Below are 22,271 nucleotides of genomic sequence, written 5' to 3' on the forward strand. Positions count from 1 at the left end.
AGCCCTGCCCCATTTTACCGGCAAGCAGCAGGCGGCGGTCGTAAACCAATGTAAATAGAAACGATTTACGGTAGCCTTAAGCCACATTGTAGCACAAAGGAGGGCAACAAGGAAGCAGTAAATGTATCATAAGTGGTCGTTACAGATTATATTAATTGAAGCCAACACATTAAGTGTGTCTGATGTTATCTATTCGATAGGCTACTGCTCTTGCGCAGCCCATTAAAGGATTTTAGCTCACCTGATTTTGATAGTTTATTTTTTATTTTTTTAGCTTCGGAGTGTGTACCTCTGCTGCTGACACTGTTGATACATGTTTGCTTCTCAGCATAAACAGAAGTCGATAGGATTACCAACGTTGCTTCGAAATGAAAAGCATCTTATAGGTTCCTCACCAAAGCAGACTAGGCCTAGTTGCCTCTGGTAAAATGCAGAGGCTTTTGCAAATAGGCCACATGCGGCGAATTTGCTGCATGACATATTTAGGGCAGCTGGTATTATGCACACTGAATCAAGGGGGAGAGAAGCCACATATTTGTGAATCAGGGTCATGATGACGTGGTTTAGGTTGGCCTTTAACTTGGGGTAACGTGACCAGAGACTCATATGGAGCAAATGTGTAAAGACATCTCCAGGGTGTCTCAACCATGTATGCTTAATAGGTTTCAAAACATCTGGGAAAGTAGTTTAACTGAAAAGGTTTTGTTTTTGCTCAGGATCGGGGTTGTATTGCCAAATATTTCAGACACTAATATTTCATTGGAAAGTTTTATAATCCATGCACACATCCGCTTCCATTCAGATATAGCTGAATTTGATTAAACAGGGCAGACAAATGAACTGCACAATTTCTTCATTTATTTAGGCACAGAGGCATCTTTCAACTTCAAGCATATTAGCCTTTTCCAGTGCATACACACAGCCCAACCCACACCACACCCTCCAATACAAGGCAACACTTTGGGTTTTCCTGTTAAAGTGCTCAACTAGTCAAGTAATGTCAGTTACATTCTCCACTCAAAAGCCACGGTAGAGTTTAAATAAATAAGAGGGGATAGGAAAAGAAAAAAAAACAAACAAAGAAATACACATTGTATTAATGCTGTATGGCTCAGAAACCCTACGTTCACCCATCAACAATTAGTAGAAACAAACTTTCCACCAAGTAAGGAGGATTTGGCAAAGTGCACAGTGAAGACTGCTATATTTGGTCAGTAATGTGCGTAACAGCTACAAGACATTTCCAAGGTCACAAGAAAACAGTGCCAGTCCACCAGTGCCACTGGCATCCAAATGAAATGTCCCCTGATTGAATCAGAAACGGTTTTAATGTTAAGTAGGGGTATAAGTGGTTGATGATTGTTCTGAAAGGCCAGAGGGGACTGGGGAGACCCAATCCCCAACACCCCAAACTGAAATATAAGTGCCAACTTGTGGCTCGCTGAAACTCTGCACATGCAGCTACACCACACAGACACACTTGTGCTTTGGGCTCTGGCTGAACCCAGAAGCAAGGCTACCCTGCATGCGTGTGGCTCAGTCCTGATACAGCAGGAAGCCTGAGAAGGTGCTGTACTTCCAGCTGCTGCCATAGATGGCGCCACGATGCAGCCGCAGCCACACTTGGTCGCCTTGGTACAGCTGCAGCACGGCATGATTGCTAGCGGTCTCGTGGTCAGGCGCTCCATCGTTGGCGTAGCCGGACACCACCACCTCCTCGTTGCGCATGAGGTTGATGTACAGCGGCACGTTGACCGCTAGCTTGAGGATGTGGAAGATGAAGACGTAGGTGCCTGACACCGGGCAGGTGAAACGCCCGGACGGCATGTCGAACATCTCGCCGACATTGCTGTGCAGCAGGTCGAACGCGATCGGTTGGTCAAGAGTGCCCGGGGCGAAGTTGAAGGTGCGAGCAGCAGAGAAGGCCACCCTGATCTGCTGGGAGATCGGGTACACGTGCAGGGGCATGAGGGTGTGCGTCCCCTGTGGAGTGACCGGCATGTCGGCGGAGAGTGAGTCACCGTGGCCAGAGTCCACAAGGTCAACCATGTACGCCCCCTCCCGATCAGGGCTGCTCACCTGAGACGAGTCACTCCATCCAGCTGCAAGACCAGGAAATTGTCATAAATCATGTTCAACACCAAACCAATAGGATCCGACAGTGAAACACGAGGTGTGAGTAGCACATCTTTACCACTTGAGTTGGTTCTCTGTCCCCCTGGGCCACCATGCTTGTAATTAGAATGGTATCCGGTCTCCTGTTCAGGAATGAGACAGACAGTCCTAACTATTAAGCCTTAAACGTCACATCTTCAAGCCACAGCAAAACATCGTCCCCCCATTCTTACCCTTGCATTAATGGGAGTGGATGTCATGTCTCTCATGGAATGAGACACTGGGACAAAACCTCCAGCAGATCTGGGGCTGGTTCTGTACCCATCAAACCCTCCTGTTAGAGAATACATGCATCTATTATCCACAGTAACACATTCAAACACAATATGTTGGAGGTGGGAATTATTGGGAGTGTTGCAGAGATATTAATATCATTATGGTTCACACACTTGTGCATCCACACAAACACAAACTCCTTCAGTGATGTCCCAAACACGCCTCTCCACCACACAGACAAACACAAGGAGACCGACAGAGACCGGTACCTCTGTGGCCACTTGGAGAGCGGACGTAGTGCGCCAGTCCCCTGCCTGCACGTCCCATACCCCTGACAGAGCCCCGGGCATGGTAAGGCTGGCCCGAGCGTCCCATTGTGTACATCTGGCCACCACTAACCACCATACACTCGGACTGGATCAGTTCATCTGAGTGAGGGAGAGTGTGGGGGGGGGGGGGGGGGATGGGGAGAGAGGCTAAAGGCTAAGTATTAAAATGAAAACATTTTCACAGACCAATGGGCATGCATTATTGCCCTACCTGGCTGCAGGTTTTCCGCCTCAGGTGGGTTAAGCTCAGGTGGGGTCTGGGTGCTGGCAGTGGCATATCTTACACAATTGGATCCAGAGAGAGGTGTTCCATCAGGCTTCAAGTAAGACCCACTGCTTAATGGCGTAGGCAAACTGACTTTGAACACCTACCAGAACCAGAACAAAAAACTAAACCAAAGCTGGAAAAATAGGCTGGAAAATATTTGCCAGTTTCAGTGTGTGCTACATTATAGTGGCATTGTGTGTGTGTGTGTGTGTGTGTGCTCACAGGATGCATAGTCTGGTAGGGAGCAGACGGGGCTGTGATTCTGTGAGCTTGGCGGTTTGGTGGAGTGGAGAAGGCTTGAACGGACTCTGTGGCTGGAGGGGTCACCACATCACGGGGAGACTGCTGCTGCTGCTCTGGCTGTGGCACAGGAGTCTGTAACAACGACCCCAAAACCACCACATCAGTTGAACCACACGTCTACAACATGTACTTAGTGAAACATCTGACACATTGAAAAGCCCCATACCTCAGGTGGCAGTTTCTCTTCCGGTGTGATCGGGATACTAGACTTGCGGCGGAAAAGTGGGGGAGACTCAAAGCCCTCTCGACTAGACAACTGCGGTTTCTCCTGTAGGGAGCAATTTCGGAGATTAAAGGATCTATGTGGAATTCTGTAGGCTTCCGAGTTGTGCCAACACTACACATTAAGCACAACATGTAAGTTTTGTTACCTCTACCTCTTCAACTGAATGGACATCCAGGTCCCAGTTGTCCAGACTCTTACTCCCATTGGTCAGACTAGTATTACCCTCTTTGGCAAGATGTTTTGAAGGCAGTGGGGTAGACTACAGAAGAGCAGACAATCCTTTAGCTTTTTAAGTATTAGAATTAAGACATGTGAGACATCCGAGGAAAGCAATACCTACATGCATGGTTTTGGGAGAGTTGTCATCTGGACCATCATTGGATTCCCTCTGGGCTGTAAAATTGAGAAAAGTAGTTTTATTAAATCACCACTGAGTACAATACAAGTTGGCTTTGACCAATCTGTGTGATTGTTAGAAGTCTTAGTGATTCTTAATTCATTCTTATGTTTATTGGTTCAAAGAATTAAGTACATGTGATTGAATGATTCAGCATAAAACAGGTATTCTTGCTTTCTTACCAAGTGGAGGGGAGGGCACTGGAGAAGGACAACAAATCCTAGGATGCACGTGTGTTTGAGGAGCTTCACCATCCAGTAATGACTCCTAAGGCAATTAAGACATTTCTGGATCCAGTGCTGTATGATCCATAGATTGATTAGACTTAGGCAACTGGATCAAATTCACATTAAATGACTACCTGCATAAAGCTGAAGGATCCTGAAATCTGACCCATCAAGTCATCCAGCTCCTGTTTTCGTAAGATGGGATCTTTGGGCAGAGGAGATGGAGAGTTGAACACCTCCACTGGGGCCTCTGTTCGAGATGCCTAATTAAAAACCAAACCACTTTGTGGAAATTGCAGAGCTGGCCTACACATTGGAATATTCTGTAGCTCACATGGACGGCTGAACTTACTGATTTTACATCCTGTCCAGCTTTAGGTCTTCTCTGAGCTTTCTGAAAGGGAGAGTAAAGACTTGTAGGCACACAACACTGTACAGACCTGGGAAGAACTTGCAATCAGTTGATCCACAGAAGTTAAATGATTAGATGGCCAACCCAACCACAATACTAAGATCCAAGTCCCATCATGATCAGGTGCATCAGTCTCACCGGTTTAGGTTCATTGTTGGGTTTCTTCACAGAGCTCTGGTCTTTAAGGATAAAGCCAGCTGCTCCCCTGCTTGGTTTTTGTAGTGCTGTAGTCTTAGAGGAAGGTGGCACATCATTGAACTCCATTTCCCATGAGTCTGGAGGCTCCTGCTCTTTGCGGGCCAAGAAGTCCTCTTTCCAGTTAAGTGAAGGGGAGGTTTTGTCCAGACTACCATCGCTGAGGCCTTCATCAGGTATATAGTGTCTGTTAAGAAACTGGCATCATTCAGACATGATTAAACTTGACTACAGTAGAACAGCTGGAAGGACAGACAGCTAACAAAGTTTGGCAGCACACTCACCACTCTGGTAGGCACTTCATTTGTTCTGAACTTCACAAGGGCTACAATGCAGCAATCACAAATGGGAAAAAGTACAGATGATTATATAAATATGTTTAAGGGCAACTTAAAATATAGTTGTGCGTTTGGCAATATATTGTGATACAATATCTAAGGTTTTTAAGTTCAACATTCTTCTCATCCTTACCGGCAAGACCTCCTGGTCTCACATGATTCTCTGATTCCTTCTGGTCTTTAGGAGCCACAACTTGGTCAAAGTACCCACAATCGATCAGCTTTGCCAGCCACTCCTTCATGTGCTTATCTACAAAAAAGGGAGAAGAACATTCCATAACGGAACACATACAAGAGGAAATGCATAGGATGTCCATGGCCTCCTTCACCAGCATTTAATATGGCTTACATGTGTGACCAACAACTGGTTTCTCCTTCCCCTCCAGAAGCTCCCAATAGACAACAGCTCCCCGCATCATCTGATCTTCCAAACTGCAGAACAGGGATTGTCATTCAAGTAATTCATAAAACATAATGGGCAACACCTAAACAGAAAGGAGATTGCGAGCTCTTTTGGACTTATTGGACAAACAGATTTATTTATAAACCATTATTAAAGCCTTCTTCATAACAAATGGTTGTGGTTCTGTAGTCAAGTGGTTCTCCCGCCTTGCTATTCTCCGATGTGGCCATCTGGATGAACTGGTCATCTATAGAGTTCCCACTATTGCGCTTCAGCACTCATGGCAGCTGGAGTTCAAATGTGTGCCCTTTATGTTCCAGTTATTGAACAACGAGTACATTCAATGAAGCCAAAAATCAGCCAAAACCTTCATGGAGGCATATGATCATGAGGCATGAATAAAACTGCCTGGAGACCCATTAGTTTGGTGCACAAGAATGTCAAGGCGCCACACAAGACAAGTGATGCATCGTCTGATGTGCACAGTTTTGTTTGATCAGTGCTGCTTCAAAAAGAAAAAAATAGGTCGTTATAACAAAGTCTAGAGGCGTCGCCATTGTCACTCTAGAGTTTTCTTCACAATTTAACTAATATCCAACCCTCATTACCACAAACATGGCAACATTACCACCATCACTAGCACATGGGAGTGACTAATAATGGATGCGAGGGCAATAACCTCATTCTGATATCAGAATATTCTGACATCCTTGAGTGTTTAATCAAATCAGTGAGACACCATGTGTTTTGATTCTCACTATACAGACTATATTGAATTGATATTAGTCTGTGTAAAGTATGTTTCAAAAAACTAATGAGGTGTTTGGCTCCAAAACACTATGGCTGAATCTCAATGTCATCCATACAGTCTAAGCCCTGAACCCTCAAACACTAAAATGGCATCTGTTGTAAGTGATCAAGTTTGCGAGGGTGTAAGGGTTCAAAACGCTAAAAACAGGCATGGGACAGCTCCTGTGACCCATCATTAAATTGACAACTCAAAAAACATGTTGCAAACATGTTTCCGTTTTATGGCAGTTGTTTCCGTTTTATGGCAGTCATTTCCGTTTTATGGCAGTTGTTCCAGTTTTATGGCAGTTGTTTACTGATATTCTTATTCAAGCTTCCAGCCCACTGATCTATAAAGAACACGTGTTCTTTATAGATCAGTGTTCCAGCCTCCCTTTGGGTAACCCCGTGTTCCAAGTCACAGCGCTAGGCATTCTAGGTAATTCCCATAGATGCAGACTTACGGAAAGGGCACAGAAAGGGTGTGAGCGAGCCCTCAAGCACGTCACTATTTGCAGTGGGACAACCCTAAGCCCTCAAAGTTTGCGGGAATGCACATCAAAGTGTGAGTCTGTGAGGGGAGAGATTGAGATTCAGCCCAAATCCCCCATTTTAATGAATTTTCATAAATCTTATGTCATTTGTTTTCCAGGTAATATCAGTGGAAGTGCAGTTGGATTTCACTACCTGAAATGAAAAATAAAAATGACAAATATTCTTAATAATGGAGATAAGTTTGGAACGAATCTCTTGATATACATAAAAATGCAAATGTTTGTATTTGAATTGAGAGTCCATATGCTTAAAATTAATAGTGGGAGACTCTTCAGTTCAAATGATAGTAAGCAATGATCAAAAATACTAACCCACCCTAAATGACTCTCTCCCCCAGCTAAACTAATACAATGTATGTATGTATGATACGCAGGCAATCCTTACAAAGTCATAATGACTGACGAATACCCACATGAAGTACAAGACCCTTTTTCAACTACCACCACTGACTCCTATTTGGGCCTTAAAGCCCAGCATTCACTTGTCCAGATGAGATGCTAATGAGTACCTGCTGAGGCCATCCCTCTTGCGGTTCAGCAGGGCACCAAGGTCCCGTAGGCCCTCCAGCTCTTTTGCGGAGATGAGCAGTGGGCGGCTGGCGCTGGTCAGGACGTCCTTCCTGACGTGCTCGTTTTGGAGGTTCTGCAGGACGTATTGCATCTGCAGCACGGTGCACAGACGCTTGCGTTCAGACTCCATTCTCGCCACTTGCTCACGCTTCACCGCCTTTTTCTGAGCCTTCAGCAGCTAGACACACACACACACACACACACACACTTTAAATACCAAATAACCAAGTCCAAACCAAGATGAATGAACCTATAGTCGTTTATGGTCATATTTAGATGATTGACTATTCCCATTGCACTGTACAAATTGAAAATTGTATTGCGAAATCCAATATGAAAAATCTACTGTGGCCAGGAAGCCATTGACATGAGAAATGGTTAAGTGCACCATCAGTAAACTCTAGGCCTTACATCACCTTAGCAATAACTTCTACAGCCTCCAATAAACCCAGCAACCCTCACAAGCTACACATGGTGACCTCAGCCTCTAGGCCCTTCATCCAGCCCCCCTTCCCCAACTGCCCACCCTGGTCAAAGAGAATTCCCAACAGACCTTCAGGCATTCTCCTGACTATAGATCACTCAACTTCACAATCTTGTGTCAAGGCCAGAACTGTTCCCCACGCATAGCCTGGCCTCCACTGTTCAGCTAGATCACAGAGTGGGAGGACAATGCCCTGGCCACAGCAGCATGTGAATTGCTTAGGGCCACTCCCAATCTCCAATCATTATCGTAACCTAGGGTACAGCTATACTTACGTCCTGTGTCAATGAACTAAGTGTCTTGTGCAGTTCTTTTGCAAATGCCAGGTTATGGACCACTTCTTCATACTTCTTCACTGCATCCTAAAACAAAAATATAGTGCTGTATATCCAGTAGAAACGTATCCAAAAGGTTCCAGATCTTAAATGACAAATCAAGTGTCCTTGAAGCAAGGCAAGGCAGGTTACATACACAGGGGAAATTCAATGTGCTTTACAAATAAAGCTCATTATTAATATCTGGTAGGGGTAACGGTTCACAAATCACGGTTTGGTATGTACCACGGTTCTGGGTTAATGTTCGGTACGATAAGCCTGTAGGTACTGCAAGCCTACAATTCACTGAATATTGCTAATGCGCAACGGGAATAGTATTTTGAAAAAGTATCATGTTTTTGCCCTTAATTGACTAAACAGACATGTAGTCCACCATTTAATATTTAATAAGTTTGTGTGGGAACTCAAATTTGAAAAACATGGTCCAAAAGGCAAAAAAGCCTACTGTTGATTTCTGTTAAGGACTGCAATCAGTACACAACTGTTTTGTACCCAACGTCCTGTACCTAAACGGTTCAGTATGAATATGTGTACCTTTACACCCCTAATATCTGGGGACCATAAAAGCATGGATGACTCAGATGGAAAGTACATACCAGTTGGTCTTGATTGAGTTTTTCACCATTCTTTAAGCGCCTCCTGTACTCCTCCAGTTTTAGCTGTTAATGAATCACTTCTGTTAGTGGCGTACAAACATGTTTAAGCCTTTCATTCCACCTCCATGGCATAGCAGAATAATTCCTCACCTTCTTTTTCTCAATGTTACGAATCTTGTGCTTGAGACAGATAAGGCCATCCTCTATGTAAGTCTCGTAGCCGGGATAGGCAGTGGTGGAGGCAGAGAGTGCAAGCTGCAGGGAGGTGAGGGAACGTGGAGAGGAGTCAGACTTTGGGCTTCCGTGCTTGTCTTCCACCTCCCCCGAGTGTCGAGATGGAGAGGGGAACATATCGGGGTCTGGGGACGCACTCAACTGCACCATGTTGGGAGTCTCACTAGGAAAAAAATATATATTGTGTGGTATACAGTGTAAAAGATGGTGTTGTGACAACCTGTTTATTCCAACTTTTAATAATATTCCAAACTCCTAGTATTTTCAATAGGATGCAAATAATCATTCAGGGTATCATGATTGCTTTTCAAAAAGAAAGCAAACAAAAGGTCCTCAATCAGTGGTGGCCTACTGAACCTTCCTTGGAGATGAGCCAGTCCGGTGACAGTGCATTTACAGCCTAATGCAGCTAATCTATTTTCTATGGAGAAATTCCACAACGTGGTTCTTGGCCAAAGTGCTGGAATATAACATGATGACTGATTTTATGGGGAAAATCGGATAGTCGTTCCTAAAATGACAAGAGATGAGCGTGTACCCTCGCAGACGCGTGCTCTCTCCATGTGAAAAGTAACATGGCCGGTTTAATGAACGCGATGTTGGGATTCTAGTACATTTGACAAAAAATATTTTTTAACCAAGTTGAAGGCTTTACTGGGATGGCTAAAAATGATACCGAGCAAGTTCCAGAATCCTCCAAAGCTGTATCAGGTCCATCTGCCACCGCCCTTAGCTTAAAATATGCTCTTACCAACGATAAACGGTATAATTGAGCCTACAGTAGGTTCAAATATGCACCGACTAGAAAACAAAGAACACAATCTTATCATCGACATGCAAAGTTTGTCGTGATCATGATCCCCAAAAAACTGAAGAACTCACCAACCTTACGCTTCTCACTCGTTCTGTATGTTGGTGGAAGCGGGGTCGTTGTGGTGACCGAGCGAAAATGCCCAACATCCAAACTCAACAACCCTCGCCGGCTCAAAGTTGTGATGATGTTGGATTTTAGCAGAGGCCGGATCCGAGCTCTCTTTTACCTTTTTATACACTCCATGCCAATACCCTCTACCGGCTGAGGCTTGGGAATTCATCATGACGTCACGGCGGTCAGCGAACCAGGCACCTGCCTCAGCGCCCCTACCACCTCCCCTTGGCCTCGAACTAAACACACAAATCCTAACCCTGAATAAATGGTCCTCTCTATAATCCTCTCTTAATGACTGTATCGAACAATTTTGAAAATAACATATACATTGGAATAGACTAGTTGAGGTAGCCTAACTCTTCCACATGCTGTGTGTCATGAGTAGCACCTTAATTCAATAAAACAATATGTGGCTAGGTGAGGAAGGGCCAGGTTTTAAAATGTAACCACTACTCCAAAAGCACTGTGAGTAGCCTATGCTACGACTTCCAAGATGTCATATCACTGGTATGAGCTGAACAATTAAACATCTATTAAACATCTTTGTATCTGAATGCAAAGAAAATTATGACAGTCTGATAGATGGCATAGACATAGAACAAACATCACAGCTACAAAGCTTACAAACTACATTTATTGAAGAACAGGTAAAAAGTACAATATATAAAAAAATACAAAACTTAGCTCATATATCTCTAAGGTAAATACAAAGTGCATAGCTACCATACATGCCTGTAGAACTACAGCTAAGAGACTAGCCTACGGAAAATCAGCAGATGAGCGTTGAGCATAGACAAAAATAAAGATACGTAGAGCAAAAGACAGACATAATATACAGAATTTGACAGATTTTCGCATTCTTGTTTTACAATAGCTTAATTTTGATACATTTCACAACTCTGTGAATGCATGACACTCATGTTAAAGCAGTGCTTTGCCGCGTTCATCTTCCAAAAAACAAAAACAAAACAAAAAAACACCATCAGCCATAAATAAGGGGTGGTGAGGGATCTCAGACAGTAAAAACAGTCCACAGGGAAAAAAAGTGATGCAAAAAAATAAATATAAAATAAATAACAAGAAGACTCAAATCATTAGCATTTCACACCAGCCCATGTAAACTAATACACAAACCGTTGGCTCTGAGAAACGTCATACTGTCAAAGAAAAAAACAACCCATGAAAGAATCCATCACTTTAGTGTCCATGTGCAACACTCTCAAAAAGGAACAGGCAAACAGTGGGGACCGAGGAGAAGGACTGCAACATTCACGGAGTAAAGCTTTCATTCCCTGGAACGAGGCATTCATTCAGTACTGGACACAGATAGCTGCCCGCACTCAGCTCAGCTCTGGGCCCCAGCTGAAGGGGACAGGGGGGTTATGGTATACAGAGTCCATGCAAATGTGTTGACATCAATTCCTGAATTAGTAATGAAAAGGTACCACTATTTTTTGGTATGCGTATTACAGTCTGTCAAAGTGTGTTGTGTCCATCCAACAAGCCATTTGAACACCGTTATAAGGTTAACATAATACATATCGATGTCGAAATGTGCAGAATCCCCTTCTGGTATAAAGACTAAATGACGCCTATGAAAAATACTATCAGGGAGGAAAGCGGATGGGTGAGCCAAACAAGTGTGTATCAACCAATGCTAAATACTTTCCCTAAGAGTATCTAGAACATGAAGACTTACAGGAAAAACACATCCATTGCTAGACTAATGTTTTCAAAAAGAAAAACACAAACATGGAAATCCTCAGTGATGTGTATGACTGACTTGTTGGAGCCCTATGAATATAGGGCTTTTGTGCACATGTGTATAATACAAGAGGAAAATAAATAATATTTCATTGATTTAATTAAAGTTGACGGACATGATGGTCCCAATTTAATCAGGCAAATAGGAAGATCCACATCTCCTCACATGCCTGCTGTCAGCATCATTCTCTACATGTGAAAAGTGTTGACATCAAATACATTGTATTGCAGTGAAAGTTTCTGTGACCCAACAACCTAAAAACTATCATTATTTTTTTTACTTTTCATTTTATCTACAAAAATATATATATATCGGCTGTATTAAATCAAGCCCAATATAGCAAATTTAAAATAAAAATGTTTGGAATTTTCTGAAAGGCCATGCAATATCAAATGCATGCAGGATTATTCTGACATAGGGTAGCTTGCTGTCCATGCACAATACAGTGTTTTAAGTCTCCAAGACAGACTCTCTAACCTTGACCATTTACATTACTTCACTGAAATAGATGGAACGCATTATAACCTAAACACAACCGATAGTAAGCATATCAATATGGATCTCTCTCATGAGGAGATAACCCAGGAAGAAGTTTTGGTTGACCATGCCCAGCTTTAACCAGTACTACACCAAAGTCCAGCACTTCGACAAAAGTGATCTGAAGCACTGACTGAGGATAAGTTTAAATCCCTTGGTATTGGCTTATGTGGTACAGAAACTGATCCTGAATCAGCACTTCATGGTACTACCCAAAACTAGAATTCTGTCAGTGCTTGCCAGTTCCCAACTACTTTCACATACCCTTTTTTGTTTGCTTGTTTGGTTTTCTTTGCATCATTTTTTTCCATACCAAAATAGTTACTATCCCATTGATTCGTGCAACAATTACACCAATAATGTAGTGTTAGCTAAAAAAATTATAATCATGACACTACCATTGGTGCATTCAAGGCTGGTTTATCATTTGTTAGCCTTTATGGTTAGGCTGTGTACGTATGCATGTTCTGTTTGCATGTGAGTGTGTATGTGTGCAGGGTGTGAGTGCATGTGTGTGTGTGTGTGTGTGTGTGTGTGTGTGTGTGTGTGAGAAAAAGTGTGTGTGTGCATTTATCTTAGTAAACGTGTTCATGAGTGTGTCTTTACAAATATATGGAAAAGGCAAACCGTGGGTTGAAGGCTGTTTTTCTAGGCTATGGCTCTATCCTGGAAGTCAAAGGTAGAGTTTCAGTTTTTTTTTTCTCCTCATCTGCATTTTGTGTAGATCCAGCATTTCATGTGGAGAAATCAATGGAAAAAAACAAGGATCTAAATATCCAAGTATACAATGGAAAAAGAGTGAAAGGCGGAGGAGGGGTACAAATGCACAATTCTTAATAGTCCATAAGTTAAACAACAAAGAATGACCGCCTCCTCTTAAATGAACACAGAAATAAAAACACACAATATACATGAAAACAAAACAAACAACAGACAAACAAAAACAAGAAAGTTCCAGCTGCTCGTGAATTGAAGGCAATCTGACCGCAATTCTACAGAGGGCCTGAGGAAATCACATCCTGAGCTCTCCAAGGCCTCCTTCCAATGCTGCTTCAGTTCCCTGTGTTTGTGTGTGTGTGATGGTGAGTGTGTGTATGACCCTAGGAGTGGTCTTACCACTCCTCTTCCTCCTCGTCTTCCTCCTCCTCTTCCTCTTTGACCGGTGGAGGGGAAGGGAAGGTCTCGGGAGCCGGGCTCCTCCTGCTCTCCTGGCTGGTGTGAGCTGCTTCCTCCTCCTCTTCTTCCTCCTCTTCCTCCTCCTCCTCTTGCTCCTGCTCCTGTTTCTTCTGGCAGCAGGGTTTGTAGAGATGGGGGTCAATCAGGACCTCTCCAAAGCGGCCTTTGTAGATAATGCCACAGCAAACCTTTTGTCTGAAACCAGCCAAAAAGATACCGTGAGGACCAATTCTATGCGACAGAAATGCACACACACCAACACAGATGACACGGAGAGCCAAGCACAGGCTCACCTTTTCCAATAGAAATGCACACACACACAAACACACATGACACGTATTGTAAAGCACAGGCTCACCTTTTCCAATAGGTGAGATCTAAGAAGGAGAAGACTGGAGATCGGGAGGAGCCAGGTGTCAGCTCCGAGTCAGAGCCTTCATCCGATTGGTTGCTGTAACTCGGTGACTGTGCTGGGCTTGCGCTGGAGGTGGTGCTGTGAGCATCTGAGTCTGAAGAGGAGAGAGAGAGAGAAAGAGAGAGAGAGAGAGCAACATGTTGGACAACTGAATATGCAAATAATCGGAACAATCCAACGCAAACAAACAGCTTCCGAACAAACAGCCTTACTATGTCTTTTCAGCTCTTTCTGGACGCGGCTGATCTGGCTTGGCCGGGCTCTCCTGGAGATGGACTTTGCCTTTTTGGACTTGACTGTAGTCTTCAGGCTCGGCCCTCCTCGCGCATCCACTACCTGTGTGACATGCGAAGACAAGGGCCTCATTAAAACAAGAGGGGCATGAATAGTTTAACACGGCCCTCTGAATGCCAGCAGAGCAGCCATGGCACAGAGCTGGGAGTAAAAACAAAATGCTCACATGATTCCAGTTCTTCTTAGAACCTGCTGGCAACTTCTTCCAGCGTTTCACAAGGAGAACACAAGCATTGCAGATTTCTCCTGAGCGAGTCTCACACAGGCTGAAGAAGCAAAGTGGTGTCCAAAAAAGAGAGACAAACGCACCAACATTTATTTTTAAAAACAGCAACAGTCAACCCCTATTAATAGCAAATGCAACAAGAGCCCTGCTATTCTAAAAATCCAGTTGGCCTACTGACTCACTCATCGTTGGTTACCATGACAACAGCATCTTACATTGTGCACAGGCCTTGACAAACCACAGGAGAACTCTAGGACAGTGAGTCAAACAAGTCACTCAAACTGATACCTTCAGTTATTTCATTTGCATAAAATAATTGCGCAGTACATGAAACTAATCCATATAACAAATATCCAATTATGCGATTAATAGGTTACATTATGAACACATGTATACAGCGTGCTCATAAATGCTACTCCCAGGAATATTTAATTCTCACCCAAAGCAGCTCTGAAAGTCCTTCTCATAGCGCTTGCTGTCAGTGAAGCGGGAGCTGGAGGATTTCGCCCTGCAGATACAACAGCCGTCCAGGCTTCTGTACATTTTCGGCTTATGAAAGCCAAACATCTTCAAAGGAGAGATATGCATTTAGGCCAATGATAACAATCTAGAAGTCAACAATCATTACATAACATTTGACTTAAATTCACATAGGTCAGCAAAGGGCCAAAAGGCCCCGTGTACCGCATGCTCATATAAATAATAATTTATTTGGATTTTTAGCAGCTAAGCACAATACACGGCACTCACTGAAAAATCGGGTGTCTCTCGCCCTACTTAACCCAGACGGAAAAAACTAGGTTATCAGTCATAACGTCAATGGGATAAGCGCACATGCACTGTTGATGTCCCGGGTCTTATGTAACCACGGTGCAGAGGAATGAGGCAGTGAGGCATCTGTCAAAGGTTTAAATATCATGCCATGGATGTATCTATAGACTTGAGTTTACGTCAAACGACCGAAGAGTGAAATGTGAAATGCGGTCAAATAGTAGACTATTGGCGAGGTTGTGTCGCCACTTTTCAAACTAACGAATCTCCATAATCTTAAATCATGCTGGCAATGACGCACATGTTAAATGTCATACGCACATGCACATATGACTTTATCCAAGAATAACCGTAAATACAAGATTCAGACTTGCTGCCCCTCTCCAGATCGGCATCTCTCAGGACTCGCGGCACAACCTCTTGTATAATTCGGTCTCTGACGTAATTCAAACATGGCAACGAGTTTCAAAGGGGAAGGAGGGGCCGATGCAGAATTGATACAGCGAACATTCAACACGATCTAAATGTGGATATTTAAAGTATCAAAAGTCTAAATGATACAGAAAATAACGATATAAGTTCTTACGAAAAGATAAAAATAGATGAATGCGTAAACTTAGCCATTTAACACGACCGTGTGGAAGGGTATGCGCCAAATACTTCGCATGCGGAGTGAAGGCAGCCTACATCGACAAATTCACCGCCCACTCTCGGAGGAAGCATGGCTTTCTTGCTGCATCACATACGCATCCATATACATAACACGTTTCAACCGCATTATAACCACTCGGCGATTTAGGCACCATCAAAGTCCTTAATCTATACAAATACTCGAGTAAAGATACTTGAGGGGTGTCTCACGCAGGGCAACACTTAACAACAAAGTAACACACTCCATGCCGTGCCCTTTGTTTTCGGACTGATTCTGCGTCAGTGGATCGTGCGACTCCATGCTTGTGCCCAACTGTAAACACATGCACGCTCCAACTTTGCCTCAACGTTACATGGCACATTTCGCAAAACATCGCATATCTCACATTTATGACAGGGTAATAGCAGAAGCCCTCTTTTACACTTGAAATGTCCATTTTAAAGTCAATTGCCATGTAGAACGCAATGCACGAAGAACCACGGAGTCAAAACTACTCCATCAAATTCTATGAAACAAGTCGTGAAACAAGAAAAATACTTTCTTTTCAGTAAATGAAGGGCATTTATTTTACGTGTCACTCGCTTATGTGACATTGTCGTTGAACATCACAAGTGTTATCGTTGGCTTGTTTTGAAGCACACCCATCAGGCGTGAGACCACACACGCAGGAGCTTCGGCTACTTTGCACAGCGCGGGAGGAAATAAATTGTTGCAAATAACTAAACACTAGGAAAATGTCATTCCAAAAGCAGATCACTCAAGAGCATGAACTACAGAAACTACATCATCATCTAAATTGCACATTGCTTTCGCTTTCACATTGAATGACAATTTATTGGGAGAAATGTACCCTTCTAGAGCTTACGTAATAACTTAACTACTAACAAACAAAACTATGCTCAAAGATGAACATCTTTGTGGGTTTGAGAGACTGACCAGGTAACGTGAATTTTAATTCGGTCACCATGCACTCCAAGTGCCATCATCCGCGAGATGATGTGCGCGCCTTCAAAAAAGACGACGCATGCCCCTCTCAGAAACACACGGATTCTTCGAAACGGACAGACATTAGCTGATTACAAACTTGTTCTATAGTTTAGTTAATTTCAAAACTGTTCAAATCTAAACAGAGACCACACTTTTGACAAGAATGCGACACCTTTCTATCGTGTTAATCTTGCACTCTGATCGCCCAACTTACTCAGATGCCACTGACACTGAGGAAAATGACATTCTGAAGTCTGCCATGCCTAAACATTGTTTGATGGTTTCTAAATGCAGTTGAATTCTTACCTTGAATTAGTCCGAAGATGGATTGGACAAATAGCTTAAGTTGTAAAGCTTATTAAATGACGGCGTTACAGTTGTTACTCATTAAACAATGCGCCACTGACATGCACTCCACTCGTTGTTACTGTCTCACTTTCCGTCTGGGAGTAGTAAAACCGTCTGCGCATGCGTTTAAACCAATCCTCCATTTTCTGATTTTCCTCAATCAAACCAATTTGCATGAGGGTCTGACGTACGACTGCGTCTGCATTCTCTTGTCCATATATGGAAGGGAAAATTACGCGGGAAAGGGGGGTGGAACCAGTTGCTAGGGTACTTCAAATCTGTGCAATCCGAAGCAGGGGCGGTAGGAAGGCTCGCCTTGGATGCGTATGCTACTACCACAGCGCAGTGTGCCGACGCATGGCATACACGAGCCATGATAACAGAAAACATTCGTCTTACACTCACATCCAGAGAAGACAGGATCCGGTAAACATACACATACAAACTAAGCGTTTATTTAACATTTAAATGCATTATTCAAATGTATTGAAAGCGTTTGATATATATTCTATGTTCTATTAATAGGATAGCACTATCTCGATATTTTTATATTATGGCTCACATTAATATGCTCAAATAAACTCATAGGTGTAATAGAATATCTTAGGGACAAGGTGAAATAATGCAGTCTTTGGATAACACAGACTCCAATACTCTAATAATTCCCATGAGTATTTCCTTGCATCCATGAACAGAGCTGTTCAATAGTGCTGCACAATGACCGGGCATTTTAACCCGGAGGGCCACGTTTACCTGATATCATATGACCTCCTGAAAACAAAGCTCCACATTCAGCAAGTGCCACATGGGAGGGTGAGAGAGGGAGATAATGTATCATTTATTTATCTGCCATATGGGACTGCTCAGGCCCACCACAGTAAACACTGTTGTTTGGCGATTTGGCTATGTGCAGCAGAGGAAAACTATCAAACATAACAGAAAGCTATTATATATAATATATACATATATACTATATGTAACTGTGAGAGCGGAACTACATGTCCTGTAAGTAAGATACACGTGTTGAGTAACTTGTAGTCCGCTGGTGGTCACATAAAGATCATGGCATCTGGTATTAAATGCACAAGTAGCCAAAGACAAATGACAGAGCCACTGTGTGAACATACTGAGATTTTTAATGAAACATTTTCATAAATATCATCAACAGAGATCATTTAAATCATGACCAGACAGTTCAAGTTCTCAGTAAAGATGAAGGTACACAATATCAACAGGAGAGAGAGAGAGAAAGAGGCAGGGAGCATAGTTTGGTAGTCTACACCTGGGACAGTAGTCTTCGCCTTCTTTTAAATTTAGCTGGATGACTGATGAAAGGAACAAGCTAACCCACAGAAATAGAACTCTTGATTCAGTACATAACATCCCAGCATGCAGTAGCTTTTTCAGAAACTTAAAGGGCCTATGCCAGCTCACAGCCAAGCAGCACTGCACATAAACCCAGTCTCAGACCTCTCTAGAGGCTGCCAGCCAGGCGGCTGATCGCACTGGAGAGCACTGTGCTAACGCACAGTGTGAATCAACCAGGATAATGCAATTAAAATATGACACAAGAAAACTCCTCGATTGAACATTTTAGTTCACTCAGCCAGCTGGCTAAACAAAGGGTTTAAAATGACCAGTGTCTCAATAATACTGAGGAAATCTGCAGTCTCAAAAAGTAGAAATATCAACAGACCCAAAAGATTAAAATAAAATAAAATAAGTAAAACATTCCAACAGAAGAATGAGCATTACCCCTTAAATGAATGCATGGGTAAAAATAATGATTTCAGTGTAAGCAAATAGATTGGTCTAGTGGTTAAAATCTTTCTTAAAAGTACAGCAGCAGATGTGTTATATCTAAATAAAATAAAAGCTAGTCCACAGTCAGAACCTGAAAGTCATTGGTTTTTAGCATATACAATAATATAAGTAATAATTTAATCAGATTATTTTGTTGAATGCCAAAGGGTCACAATAAAATCCCAAATAGTTTTTTCCTAAATTTGAGACATGCACATTTGCAGTATTTACACTTGAATTAATACCATACTATCTTTCATCAAGCTGGTCTCAGAATTGCAAGTTGAAAATTGTCTTCTTGATGAAAATAAAGCCTTTTTTTAGAACTAAAAAAGAAACACTTTTGCTCTGAGACTGACTCATGAAATTTAATACAGACAAAAAGTGTAAATTAAATCAAAACTTTTGTGTATCAAGAAATCCATTGAAATGCATTAGCAGGGCTACTATTAGCATATCAAGAGGACCATGGCTGTGCCTTTGTTATTGCTTGTTTTCGTAATGTACTATATATGCACTATTTTGCTTGTGTCATCGTACGGAGAAACCTTCAAAATTCTTGGCAATGCATACATACATAATTCTTGAAGCATCCTCATCAGAAGACACCATCTCCCTCTTTTTCACCCATCCACACACACACACACACACACACACACGCTGATCTGAGCTGCTGACCATGAAAACCACAAAATGTTTTCGAACACTTAATTTTGAGACTAATACTGTAAACAGCTCAATATACAAAAATAAAGAGAAAATTAAATTGAGTGGGCACACAAAATTGCGCACACAGACGCGCACAAACACACACAAGTCACTACTGCTTTTCTAACATCAAGATGGAATGTCCATTTCACTGATGTCAGTGCCAAGCCCCCTTTCTTATCCAATTCGGTTTAGGGGGAGGGTCCACAGGAGATCCCACAGCCAATCATTGCGCAGTGTGAGGGGCTAGATCAGTACCATGGGTTAGTTGGTTATGAGCCATCTCGTATGGGAGTCATGATTCAGTTCTGGATGTTAAGAGTGCAAATATGAGAGGCTCTGCAACACCCTATTCTTTCCCTGCCGCTCTGCTTTCTCCCCCAGCCTCACACATGGGCCTTGTGCTGATCAAATGTAGGGACTACACTGAAGCATTGGGAGAAGCACAGGGTCTCTCAAACCATTAGAGTTTTGTTTTTTTTTTTGTCACGCATTCACGCATAAAACCAATACATCACTATTTCCTTTCATTTTTGTCCATCGTTGGAGAAAAGGTTCAATCACTGAACTGAATACATGCTTGCGTACTCTACTAAGTATTGAAGGTGGAAACCCGAGCCCACGTCTGTGCCACGGAGCCCTGCATTATAAGAGCAGTGAGAGTTCATAGGAAAAATATCTTCATAGTGAGCTTCACACAGAGCTTCATACAGTTTATATAGAGATTCACACAAGACGTCGATTTCTTTTTGAGTTGTGTGTTTTAAAGCACAAGGTATGGGTAATACTGCACTCAACTTTGACCCAAAGGCCTACGCACTGCAACTAAACACAGAGCCAGGGGAGGGAGGCGGGGCTAGAGTCACTTGTTTATTTGTCCTTCAAAGAGCCTCCTCGTTCCTCAGCCATCCTGCTTTAGTGGTCACGCTTCACTCCCACAGTGGGTTGTGCGGCTTGCCAGTGCCTTGAGGTGGCATCTGTGGAGGCATCAGAGAGTAGGGAGCGGAGAGGGGAAAAGGGTGGAGGGGGGGGGTGTGTGTGGAGGTGGGTGGGGAGTGGGGCGTTTCGGTCCATGGAAGCTGGCTGCTACAAGTCAAAGCCCTTGACCAGCGAGGTCTCCAGCGTAATGGCGAAGTCGTGGAGGGTCTGCAGCACTCCGATGAGCGCGTTGACGGTGGTGCGGTCGCGGAGCATGGCGGTCTCCTCGTACATGCGTGTGATCACCGGGCACTCCACCAGCAGGGGGAGCCACTCGGGCAGCAGCCGGTCCCTGAGACACACACAGCAGGGGGCTAATCAGTGTCTGCGCACAGGCACGCATTATCTCCACAACAACACGCAGGGCACAGTGACCAACACAGCACACCCGTAACCAGGTTGGAATTTGAGCATATTGGACCAGCTAGACCGAGGAATTTATAGACTTTATAGATTCTGTCCATTTTTTAAAGGCACCCTTAACAGGTTTTTGACCTCAACATAACATTACCAAAATCATTTTGATGGCACATAACCTCATAACATAACGGATGGCACTTCAGCCGTTGTCTGAACGGCCCCCTGTAGGCGATTACCGACCTAGCAACTCTCTAGTTTCAGGTAGGAAATTGTGCCCCCCCCCCCCCCCCGCCGAAATTGAAAAGCAAAAAAGCTGCTATGCTACAGGAATTCTGAGATCTTTTCCTACAGACTGCTGTCAGTCCATTCCCTCTATATAATATCGGAGTAATGTTCATACTTTGTTGCAAAAGACGCATATTTAGTTTATTAATGCACCGCTCCACCACAGGGCCCCGAGAGCCTTATTAAAGTCTTACTAAGGGTGCCTTTAATGCTTTGGTTCTGGCCCTCTTTTGTTTCATTTGAAAATCCTGCTTCTCACCTGGCTCCTAAGCAGACGAGCAGTTGGAACTTGCCATCCTTGCCAATGCTGCGTGGCGAGTTGTTGATGGCGTTGGCATAGCGACAGAAGGTTTCACAGGTTAGGCCTAGAGGCTCTGCAGTCTCCTGCATGTCCCCCATCTGATCAGCACTTTCCATATACTCCACTGCCTTCTCTGGAGGAGACACACACACACACACACACACACACACACACACACACACACACACACACACACACAGCTTATTACATGTGTTACATATGACAAGAGACATAAATCCATCAAGGGATGTCCCAGAAACTTTAAGTCAGTGCAAATATTTAAGATCACTGTAACCCAAACAAATAGGGGGAAAATGATGAACAGATCAGCTCTACAATTTCTCAGAATGGCCAAAATAAGGAAGTGCTTACAGACAATGCATCATCATATAACATCAATAGAAAATAACTGAATACATGAATTCATGACACAACTATGCCAATGATCTGAAAAATCTGAAAACAATGGCATCTACGAATGTATAAAATCTATTTCGGGGGTACATTTCTGTGATAACTAGCCCTAGAGAGTAGGGGTGGCTTTGGATGTGGTTGTCATGGAGAGAGGTGCAGTGGTGCTGGTGCATGTTTTATGCCCTTTCATCACATGCTAACGGCTCACATGATCTGGCCCTTAGAGACACCTCTCAGCCCTAATGCATGCAAATGACATGCAAAGGAGCTGG

General features: G+C 43.2%; 3 protein-coding genes across 9 annotated transcripts in view; all 3 read right to left on the reverse strand.

Annotated features, from left to right (window-relative positions):
* Window positions 1-1,459: 1,459 nt before the first annotated feature.
* caprin2 (caprin family member 2) lies at window positions 1,460-9,201 on the reverse strand. The gene is made up of 17 exons (XM_076297499.1): window positions 8,968-9,201; window positions 8,818-8,880; window positions 8,162-8,248; window positions 7,342-7,580; window positions 5,436-5,518; window positions 5,220-5,336; window positions 4,692-4,915; window positions 4,494-4,535; window positions 4,276-4,404; window positions 4,097-4,181; window positions 3,858-3,910; window positions 3,663-3,776; window positions 3,458-3,559; window positions 3,296-3,363; window positions 2,932-2,984; window positions 2,661-2,819; window positions 1,460-2,102 (listed from the first exon to the last, which is right to left on the reverse strand). The coding sequence occupies exons 1-17, from the start codon at window positions 9,199-9,201 to the stop codon at window positions 1,537-1,539; spliced, it is 2,418 nt and encodes an 805-aa protein (XP_076153614.1). The 3' UTR covers window positions 1,460-1,536.
* Window positions 9,202-10,595: 1,394 nt separating this feature from the next.
* On the reverse strand, window positions 10,596-17,238 carry sinhcaf (SIN3-HDAC complex associated factor). The gene is given in 7 exon segments (XM_076296319.1): window positions 10,596-13,569; window positions 13,571-13,652; window positions 13,816-13,966; window positions 14,085-14,208; window positions 14,333-14,432; window positions 14,832-14,959; window positions 17,109-17,238. Coding segments are annotated over 6 exon segments (861 nt in total). The 5' UTR covers window positions 17,109-17,238; the 3' UTR covers window positions 10,596-13,293.
* Window positions 17,239-18,268: 1,030 nt separating this feature from the next.
* The window catches only part of dennd5b (DENN/MADD domain containing 5B), a 59,633-nt gene continuing 55,630 nt past the window's right edge, over window positions 18,269-22,271 (reverse strand). For all 7 annotated transcript variants that reach the window (XM_076296323.1, XM_076296324.1, XM_076296321.1 and 4 more), the window contains 2 exons: window positions 21,544-21,718; window positions 18,269-20,931 (listed from right to left, as the gene is read on the reverse strand). In XM_076296323.1, coding sequence (XP_076152438.1) covers window positions 20,748-20,931; window positions 21,544-21,718 — 359 coding nt within the window. In that variant the 3' untranslated portion in view covers window positions 18,269-20,747. The remainder of the gene's footprint in view (window positions 20,932-21,543; window positions 21,719-22,271) is intronic.

The sequence above is a fragment of the Alosa pseudoharengus genome, unplaced genomic scaffold (assembly GCF_046254945.1).
Source record: "Alosa pseudoharengus isolate Yale_2024_CS ecotype anadromous, Long Island Sound unplaced genomic scaffold, YU_APseudo_1.1 YU_APseudo_1.1_scf_20, whole genome shotgun sequence".
NCBI classification, from domain to species: domain Eukaryota; kingdom Metazoa; phylum Chordata; class Actinopteri; order Clupeiformes; family Clupeidae; genus Alosa; species Alosa pseudoharengus.

What these genes read in the sequence shown, in the direction of transcription:
- caprin2 (XM_076297499.1), bottom strand. Translation starts at nt 9,201, where the DNA reads ATGGTGCAGTTGAGTGCGTCCCCAGACCCCGATATGTTCCCCTCTCCA. An exon ending in CCAACAATGAACCTAAACCG is followed by an intron (nt 4,536 to 4,691) that starts GTGAGACTGATG and finishes TCTCCCTTTCAG; the next exon opens with AAAGCTCAGAGAAGACCTAA. An exon ending in CTCTCCAAGTGGCCACAGAG is followed by an intron (nt 2,103 to 2,660) that starts GTACCGGTCTCT and finishes CTGGTCTTGCAG; the next exon opens with CTGGATGGAGTGACTCGTCT.